This window comes from Phaethon lepturus, unplaced genomic scaffold (genome assembly GCF_000687285.1).
Source record: "Phaethon lepturus isolate BGI_N335 unplaced genomic scaffold, ASM68728v1 scaffold3328, whole genome shotgun sequence".
NCBI lineage: Eukaryota > Metazoa > Chordata > Aves > Phaethontiformes > Phaethontidae > Phaethon > Phaethon lepturus.
In genome coordinates this window covers 19,981-30,171 of record NW_010556736.1, presented here as the reverse complement: position 1 = coordinate 30,171, position 10,191 = coordinate 19,981, and the positions used below count along the sequence as shown (strand labels likewise).

The window sequence follows — 10,191 nt, the reverse complement described above, 5'->3', positions numbered from 1 at the left end:
CCCCCCCCCCCCCCTTTTTTTTTTTTTTTTGCCTCTGGACTAATAAATGAGTTCTGCAGTTGTTCCATCCATGTAAAGACAGACTCCTATAAAAATATGTATATGGGTGCACACATCTGTGTGTATATGTATGTGCGTCTGTATATGTATGTGCCTCTATACAAACTCAAAAAACAACAACTCAAAACCAACAATCCACTTTGTACATGATCGGTCCCTGTCAGAAGCCAGCCCAGGCACATCTTATCCCAGTGATTCCTGTAAAGCTCTCAAAATCTGTCAGAAACAGCCTGCAGGATTGCAACGGCTCCTGGGTGATTAATTGCCAAAAGAGTCTGGTTCCAGGTTCCATTACATGTAATTGTTATCTTTTCTAAAGGGGTTCTTTTATTAAACCCCCACCCCCAAAAAAAGAGGGGAAAGAAAAAAAGAACTGACATTCCTGAGGTTTTGCACCTCTTAGACAGGAGCACGGAGGACTCTCTTACGTAAACATACACTGAAGAGGGTGTGTTACGTTGTTTATTAGCTGATGATAGATTTTTTTTTTTTCTTCAGTTAATTTTAACTTTACTAAAAACCATTTTATTAGAAATGGGGGAGGAAGAGCTGCATAGCATTTAAAGAAGAGAGGCAGTTCCAGTGCCTTCTCCACATCAAAACCTCTCCGTGAGACCCGGCAAGTGGCAAAGGACTAGGTTGCTCCGACTCCTTACTATAACTGCAGGCAAACAGCCGAAAACTGGGACATCCTCCGTCCACATGCCGCCGCGGTAAGACTGCTCAGATTGGACATGGGGAGAGAAGAACAAGGTCTTCTGGCTGAAATCCCCCCGGCGAAGGAAGCCGGTGCCGCAGCCCTGAGCTGAGACTGCTGCTCAGCACGGGTGCAAGGAGAGAGTGGCGCAGCTGCAGCCTGCATGAGCAGGGGAAAAAAGGTTGGATGCTGTGTTTTACAGTTTGTGGCTTGAAAACATGTGTTTGAGTGTCCCAAAAAGCATGGGCAGATGGTGGAGAATCTGCTAAACTGCTTCAGTTTTTTCTGAGACCATGTTCGCAAAGCAGAGGGGAGGAGAGCCTGATTCCCTGTCAGTGCCTCCATGTCTTCGAATATGTGTAAGCTTCTTGATTTGGAGCTGAATTTCTGCGGTGCCAAACTGGAGTATCTGGAATCATATCAGCAGGGTTGCTTGGATTTGCACTGCTTTTACTGCGTTGAAAATGTGCTGTGTTACTGACAGGTTTAGACTTTTATAGATGGAGGCCTGGGCAAACCTTGGCTCCCAGTGAGCACTGCAGTAATTTGTGCCACCTGGCCAATTTCACTGTTTGAAATATCAGGGGGGAAAAAGCATGGAGATACTGGTTCTGCAGCTGCAGAGTATCTGCCTGCAAATGTTTCTGCCAAGAGAAGTGATTGAAACTCGGTTTCTTGAGATATTTTAATCCTATCTGAACAAAACCACATAAAAACGCGCTCTGGTATTGTCTGCCTGGGCCAAGGAGCACATTGTTCCTCACAATTGTGTTTACATGGTCTCATTGTTGCAACGAAACAAGTCTCCTCAAGTCATCTTTCTCCCCTTGAATTAGCTATATTAATCAAACTCTGTCAGAGGCAGGACTGTGATGTACAGCGGTTGGGGCACTGATGTTACTCTGATTAAAAAGAGGAGAATATTCTGGTGCGTCCAGGTTTGGAAATAGAAGCATGGCTTTTTGCAGAGTTTTTCTCCTTCTGCATCCGCAGGCAGTTTCTTTCGACGATGGAGAGGTGATAACCCTACCACCCATCCCTCTTCCTTGCTGCCCCTTCTCCACGCGTGACCGCAGCTGCTGTCTGGCACAGGAGTGCAGCCCGTGGGGCAGGAGGGACCGTGGGAGGTGAGCTTAGGAGGAGGCGGGAGGGCACAGCAGCCTCTTCCCTGAGCTGTGTAAGCAAGATAAGGCAGCTGAATAATCACTGGCGCCACACACTTGGTGCCATATCCCCAAAGGCAGAGGCACAGCTACCTCCAGCCCAGAGCAGCCCGAAACCCCACGGTTTGGCAGCGAGGCGAGGGCTGTGGTGCAGATGCCAGAGTGCCGGCAGCACCGCTGGCTGCTGGGGCGTATGAGCCGGCCGTGCGGTGGGTTCTGCGTGGTGGTAGCTCGGTGGGACCTCGTCCGTGCCTGACAGCAGACGTCAGGGGAAGAAAATAAAATCAAAAGCAGCTCTGAATGCTTTGGCTGTGTGGAGGCTCGATATGCTTTCACATCACCTCTGGAAATATCTGCTTTCTTGAAGCACTTTTAGTGCTGCCTATTTATAACTTAGTTATTTAAGTAACGCTTATGTCTGTTTAAAATCACCACCATTAGTGGAAATGACTGATTTGCTGTGAAACATGCTAAAGCAGGGTATGTCGTTCAAGCAAGTCACGCCAATGGTTTCTGTTGTGTCAAGGCAGATTCTTTCCTCGGGTTTCCTTTTATAAGGAAAGATGAATTTGTTATTTTTCTGCATACTGGAACTATAGGGTAAACTGTGTTTTGCTGTAATAACTAAGAGACTGGTCTGTAGCGATAGCTGAAGGTATTAGTTCCTGTTGGTAGCCAGCAAGGAGAGCAATTCCAGAAGGTACGTTGAATTACATGGAAAAGTTTCCTTCTGTTGATGAGACAAACTGGAAACGGGTAAAAATCAGCGGTTGAAGGAAAAAGATTAATTAAGTGTAGCAGACCTAGAGGATAAGCAAAGCGAGTAGATGAATCCTGCACAAGCAGGGGCATTTGACCGCTCAGCAGCGAAGGACAGATTGCATTCTTATTTTTCAGATGGTTAGCTCTCCGTATCGCTTCATCTTAGTTTGGACTCGGATGACATAAACTGTCTCCCTGTTGAAGTTGGTTTACTGTTTGTTGGCGTATCAAACCACATGTTTGTTCTCTGCCTTTAATTAGTACTTCTGGTTAATGCCCGAGTAAAATGTTCCCGCTGTGCTCGCTGCCACTTGATAGTGTGCATTCTTCCTGAACACCTGCTGTCAAACCTATCATGTCTTTTCTTGTCAGCTTGCACAATGCTCCAGGTCTTGAGCAAGACTGACATGATGGAAGGGTTGTACAGCCTGATTTTTAGAATTCTGTGCGGAAGGTGAAGTCTTTGCATAGGGACTGATAGTAGGAAACTGCAACATTTTGTGGGAACTACTTTCCAATAATATCTAATAAAATTCTGTTTGTGAATGCAGTGTTTGAAGTAGTGGATATACTGCAGGTTAAAGAAGCAAGCTGCTCCACCCTGAGAGGAATCGTAGATGTTGTGTAACAACACCAGAGAGTAATCTGCAGAAATCTTGGGAGAAGTACAAGGGTGGTGACCAGCAAAGAAGTCATCAAAGAGGGGAACTGGTTAGAAATGTTGGCATGTGCTGACAGTGGTGACAGACATTGGCACAGGAGGAGGAAGGTGGGGAGGAGGAAGAGTGTGGGGAAAGGGGTTCTTGGCAAGAAAAAAGCAGTATCGCTTGACTCAGGAGCCTGTAATTACAAGACTTCAGCCTTGTGACGCAGCAGATAAGTGTGTCACCTGAAACAGAGGAATTCGAGGTTGCCTTCTGAAGGAGCTCATGCCAGATGAAGGGGGAATAAAAACTTTGTGGAACAACATAATTTAGCTCTCCATGGGACTGTGGTTTTTAAGTCTTTAACAGTGACACTCTAATGTGTCTTTTCCCCTCAGCACCTTCTAATTCTGCTAATTAATCCATGATTGCAAAAAGCCTCCAGTACCCTGTCTAGCAAACAGGATGGATGAGCTTCCCGTACTTGAAACTTTCAAAGATCCTAAAATGCCAAGTGCTTCCTGGTCTCTTGCGTGGCGAGGATGACCTGCTGTGGCTCAGAGTGAGCATGAAAATATCAGGCACCAAGGTGAGCCTCAAAAGCGTGGGAGAAGCACCTTTATGGGAACTGACTTCACGCCTGCAAGAGATAAATGTGGTGGCACAAGAAGGCCCTCTCATCGTTGTTACCAAATTCACTTCCTCGGCCTTAATACTTTCCACCCTTGCAATGCATCTGTCCTGACGTGGGCAAAAACACTGCAAGGCTCTCGCAAGCCGTTATTGCTTGCGCAGACTACAGGAAGAATATGACTGACGTTAAAATGCTTTAGATGCGTTCAAATGCTGTAACGATGAAAGTAAAAAAAGCCTCACATTACCAAACTAGATTACTATTAGACGTAGAGTACCTCTCATATTCGGGAATCTGTGTAAGTAGGGACCACAACCAGGGTTCATAAATAGCAATTGTTAATTTAAATTGGAAGGATTTAGTTACAAAGGAAACAGATTGTTCTGTTATTTCCAGTCTTCTCATTTTCATCTCTGGTCTAATCCCAATGGACTGCAAAGGCAGGATTAAACCTTTAGTTGCATTTTTTAGGTTCTGCATTAAAATAAATGTATTTACTTGAAAGGAAATGTCTTAAACTTAGTATAAAAATCTGTTCCTACTTGTGGAGATTGATTGCAGCAGAGAACATGCAGCAACATTGATTCTCCAGATGAACTTCGTTACCTGCTGAGCGTACTTGCTTTCTCTTACACGCCTCAATATGCCATTTACTGTGCAGTTTACGTTTTGCTATGCAAATTACATGTTGCTATTGAAAATTTGTCAGTTTGCCACTTTTTAAAAAAATTTTATTTATTTTTTCTAACGTCAGTTTACCCTCTTGCACCGTTTATGTATGACATTTTGTTATAAGGTCTGGTTAAGAACAATTTTGATGAGTTAGGCATGGCTGTAGAAGTATGTCAGTAGGAAAGCTATTTTCTTCCTTTTCCACAGAAAGCTCATCAGCTGGATATGCTTCTGTCAGTGTTCTTGAAATGGCCAAATATCCTTTGAAAACGCTAACTACAGATGGATGCTTTTTAAAAAAAAGAAAAAAAAGAAAAGAGGAGTAGGAAAATTAGCAAAGCCCTAAGGTTAATTCTAGTCCATTCTTAACAGGAACCACAAATATTTTCCTGGCTTTACCTATTTAAGTTTTCTTTCCTGAAATAATTACCTTCGTAATTGCGCACAAAATACACATTTTTGAACTAGCTATCTTTTCCAATGATATATTTTGAAGTAATACTCTATTTTAATTACCAAAGAATTTAAGCATTTCTTATTGAAAGGGGAGCAGTTTCTTCTTAATTAAAATGTGGTTTTGCTATTGATGATATTATGTATTACATGATGATTATCCCACTTTCCTAGTGCTCCCCCGAAGAATATTGTATGTGTGTACCACTAGTAACCTTTCAGCGCATGTGCACTTAGACCCCTTTTGTAACTGTTGTGGTAACAACAAAAAAATTACATAAACTTGCAAAAGAATTGCTTAATGGTACAGAGTATTCTGGTTTCTACCAAAACCCCAATTACTTAATTTTGTGCCCTTCCTGGCCTACATAAATTATGCAACCCTCACATCTCAACATCAGTGAATTATGTAGCTCTGCGCACACATCAATTAATTTTGGCCCCATCAACTTCCCACCTTCTGTGTGCTCCTAGCCTCAAATCAGTTTTGCATCTCCCAGCCGCGAGCGGTTAATTTTGTACTCCCGGCAGCTCATATCTGCCTGAACCTGCAGCCCCGCTTCAACTCTTCACCCTCCCCTACCTGCCTCTCCTCCTGCAGAGCCAAGCCACCGCCTTCTCCCGAGGAATTCCTCCTCCTCCAGCTCGGCAGCAAGGATCAATCCCAGGCGGCTTCACCGCCCGCCCCGCCAACGGGTCAGCGCCGGATCCCAACGCGCCCCGCAGGCAGCGGGGCTGGTCCGGAGATGACCTGGGTGCCCTTATCGCTCTCCTCGCGATTTTCTAAGCGCAGATTGCAAGACTGAGGCTCCGTCTTCTGGAATGGCCTGTGAAAGTCATGGCGCGCTTGGAGCAACCACCTCCAAAACCCTTCCTGTGGCGAAGCCTGTATCAGGAAACACCCCTCTGAGAGGAGAAATAGCTTCCAGGTCTGCAAGGAAAGCGGCGTTGAGAAAAAAGGTAGTGCCAGCAGCCATCAGACTCCGTACTGCTGCCAGCAGCGGAAGCAAGCATGACCTCAGCCTTGGTGTTAAAGCCGACACCACTGCTGCAGGTGTCCGCATCAGATGCCACAGTAGGCTTCTCTAAGCAACCCAGAAAGAGTTCGTTTTCCTCCAGAGGGCACTTCAGTGTGCAAAAACATCAAGAGGGAAACCTTGTTCCCTTATTGCCGACCTCTACGTGCAGCTCAGTTCTGAGTCCTGAATTATTTTGTCCAAAAGGGAAAATTATCTCCATGAGAAGTATGGAGAGAACAAAAGCCCTGAGAGGGCAACGTGACGTCCTGCAAATGAGAATGGCCTCAACTTGCCGTTGCTCTCCGATTGCCTGCAGACCGGAGAGCAGCAGTGCAGCTCCTCAGCCCATCTACGGCCTCTTACTGCGGCTTTGCCCTCCAATATCGCAGGACAGGTCAAGGCAGGCCCCTTCCTCACTCTCTCCCTCCGTTTTTAGTTCCTCGGGAGCACAGAGGGGAGGGGGCCAGTGGCTTGCCAAAGGGACAAGGGTGGTGACAGCAGAGTGCGGAGCCGTCGGGCTGTGCCCAGGGTCACCACATTTCCCGTCCAGCTGGACTGTCAGGAGGGCCCGTGGAGACCAGCTCTCAGTTCAATCCGCTTTTCTCTCAGCGGGCTGGAGGGAGTTTGACTCTTCTCTCAAGTGAGGTTTCAGAATTTTTTCTCTGCTCTCCTTTTTGTCTCTGTCTATTTAAGCAGCAAGCACTGCAGAGACTGACTTGTGCTTTTTTTGTACAGTTCCCAGCACATCTGGCTGTTTTGGATAAAGTCCCTAGGCTTGATTGTAGCAAAAAGTAATGATAGCGTGCTTCAAACTTGGGCCTCCAACTATGACTATATATAAAACGCAAAACATTTGGGACAAACTGGAGGAAATGCAATTTTTAGTAACTGAGAAAAAAATATATATATATTCACTGTTTTACCTCTGCAGTTGTGCTTTGCAAGCGTGGGTGCTCCGTCGTGCTAGAAGACTCCGTCTCAGAACTGAAAGCCGATGGAACTCAGGGGAGCGCTTGCTCCCAGATGATTGGCATCAAGCTTTTTTCCTGTCCCACTTGCAAAACAGCCATGGTCATTCATCAGTGTGAAGCTAAACTGGCTCTAGAAAACGTTCTAATTATCTAGGTGTCCTGATTAAACCTGCCTTGATTTAAAAGAGGCACGCCATTGTACTCATGTGAACATTTTGTGTTTTTTCTAAGTAATAGAATTAGCTATGGGCATTTCCGTAAGAGCATGCAGAACGCAATCGTGGTGTAATTCCTCTCCCTCCAAGCCTCGTCTTGAAACATGCAAATTTCTCTTTCAAGTGTGTTGGCAAAAAATGGCAGTATCCTGATAGACGCATGATTTAGACACCAAACTACATGCTGGGTGAGTTATCATCAGTGGGTTGAGTTATTTGGCGAATATATCAAGAGTGCTGTGGAAAGTACCACAGTCTGAAGAGGAAATATCAGTGGACGGCTTGCTTCTCGCTCTTGTTTGTAGGGATCCAGCACTGGCCACTGCCAGGGACAGGGTACCGGGCTGGATAGGGACCTTTAGTCTTCCTCGTACGGCCTTCCTTACGCAGCTCGACGCAACATGCTGCAGTGCCACGCACTTTCTGCTGAGCGTTTTCATGTTCTGTTTTAAAAATAACAAGACATCTCTTAACATTCAGGATACATTTTTCCACTCTGAAGCACCACAACAGTCTTTTTAAAGAAACTCTAGGAAGGGTGTTAACTTGATCAATGCCGTGCAGGAAGGAAAGCTCTTTCCTACTATTTTTTCAGCATGACTTTCACTGACATGATCAGGCTGGGAAAAGACTTATTGGCTGACAGCCCAGGACAGCCATGCAATATCTGTAGTCATCTGGAACTCAAACTACTCTGCCCAAGGGAGAACCATAACATAAAAACAATTTAGGTTACATGCTGAATCTTATAAACACTGTTCAGTTTTTAGAAAATAGTTTAAATACTCTTTATCTGCATTTGCTATGCACAGTTTGTTGTTGTTTTCAAATGTCAAGAAGGCTGGGAGGGTTTTTACTTTTTTACTTCAGATGGTTTTCAAGAATCTTGGAGATTTTTAGAAGTATAGGGAAATGAGCTTCCTCTCTTCTCATGAATTTAAGAGCTTGGCTTCTCCTGTGTATCGGATATAATTGTTTTATATATAGATAGTGTTTACTTTTTGACCCCGTCCGGAAAGCATAGAGTCACAGAAGCTCTGTGACTGGAGGCGGCTGGTTGGAGGGGGCTTCCAAAGGCCCTGTTGTCCCCCTCCCACACAACGCAGGACTCACGAGCACCGGTTTGGTGAGGGCTTGCCTTCGTCTGGCCGAGCCACAAAACCCCCAAGGACAGAGTTTTGGCAGCCTCACCGATGACCTGCCCCAAGGCTGTGCTTCTCTTAGAGATTTTTTTCCTCCCGTCCGGTCTGAACCCTCCGTGCTGCCCTTTGTGGCCATTGTCCCCTCTTACGTTGTCTGTCGCTGCTGCCCAGAGTTTGCTCTGTCACCTCCCCAGTGTACACGTAATCTGAGTAAACCAAAGCGCAAGGGCCAATATGTGCGTATGAAACCGCAAAGTTGGGGCCTTAGCTTGTATCTGTATTCCTCTGTTGAATTTTCAGTTGTCTTGTGGCACAAGAGAAACGTAGGGATTCTCCAACAGTTCAAAGCTGATGCTGAAATGTATTAACTATAGTGCTTTTGCAAGTCTATGGTTTTTTCCTCTCCCTTTTTGAAGCTAAGCATCACTGGCCTCTGTCTGTTGTTACCTTGTTTTGCATAAAAAACCCTGTCAGAGTAATCTGCTCTTCTGCAAGCATGTGCAGCTCTAGTAATCTGGGATAAAGCAACATGAATCCAGAATATAAGCTTCACTTCAAAGTGAATTGTCTTGACTGAAGATCTGAACTTGGGATGTGTCCGTTGCCACCTGTCCCTCTGCCAAGTCCTAACATTCCAGCACACCTTGCAACAGGCCTAAAATTATTATTTTAGGAAAATTGCTATGGTTCCTTTATGATTCCTTTTTTCCATAAACTGGTATTTCTCAAGCTGAGTAGCTTTACTAGTCTTTTCAGCGACGGATCCATGCTAGCATAGGAGAATAAGCCCTCTTGCCCATAGCTCGATCGTTCCTGTGCAGCCTCTTGCTTTTGCTGAAATTGTTGGTTATTTGGCGGCATTGTTGTTTTTAATTGAGCTGTGGTTTTTACTTTCTGGATGTGACGTGCCGTGTGCTATAACTTTTCCTGTGATGCTTTCATTGCAGGCCTTGTTGAGACCAGGACGAATAGACAGAATCATTTATGTGCCATTGCCAGATGCAGCCACCCGTGGGGAGATCTTCAAACTTCGTTTTCAGTCCATGCCAGTCAGTGATGAAGTCTGCTTAGCGGAGCTTGTTCAGCGCACACAGAAGTACTCAGGAGCAGAGGTAAAACTTTCTGAACGGTAATGGCCACGGAGTCGGTGCACAAAACTGTGTTTTTAAAATTGAGATCAGGTATCTTCCAGATATCATCCCTTGAGTCTTCTCAAAGTGGCAGGGGGCAATTATGAAAGGGAATGTTTGAGAGATTTATGTGTTTCTGCTCAGAAAACTGAATACGATCTGGGGCTTTTTTCCTTCAAGGTCTCCATCAGATGACTGTTGCCAGGGGAAGGACCTCTTCCAGGGTGAGCCTTAGTAGGATCACGGGTGGCCTCATTAAGGATGTGCTGCCAGGAGGAGTGGAGGGAGGTGGGAGCAAGTGCCCCCAGACTTTTGCATTTAGGATTGTGACTGAGAGCCGCAGATGGAGGGAGGAGAAGACAGTTATGAGACAGCGTAGGGGAACTGCAAGGGAGTCACTGGTCACTTTGAAGCTCGTATTTTCCTATTCTATATAATCAGGACCTCACAGCAGCACTTATTGTTATAGCTCATTGCTGTTAGTTACTCAGCTTCTGACAATGGACGTCAGACAATTATTTCCTGTCTTGGGGAGGAGGAGAAACTTTCTCAGATGCTGCTGCCTGGCAGTTACAATAAGCATTGGTATGTTAGTGGTCACCACTCTGTTCCCTGAATATTATTCATGT

General features: G+C 45.3%; 1 protein-coding gene across 1 annotated transcript in view; it reads left to right on the top strand.

Annotated features, from left to right (window-relative positions):
• SPATA5 (spermatogenesis associated 5) overlaps window positions 1-10,191 on the top strand; it is a 178,600-nt gene that overhangs the window by 152,489 nt on the left and 15,920 nt on the right. Inside the window, 1 exon segment of the mRNA XM_010292540.1 lies at window positions 9,380-9,561. Coding sequence (XP_010290842.1) covers window positions 9,380-9,561 — 182 coding nt within the window.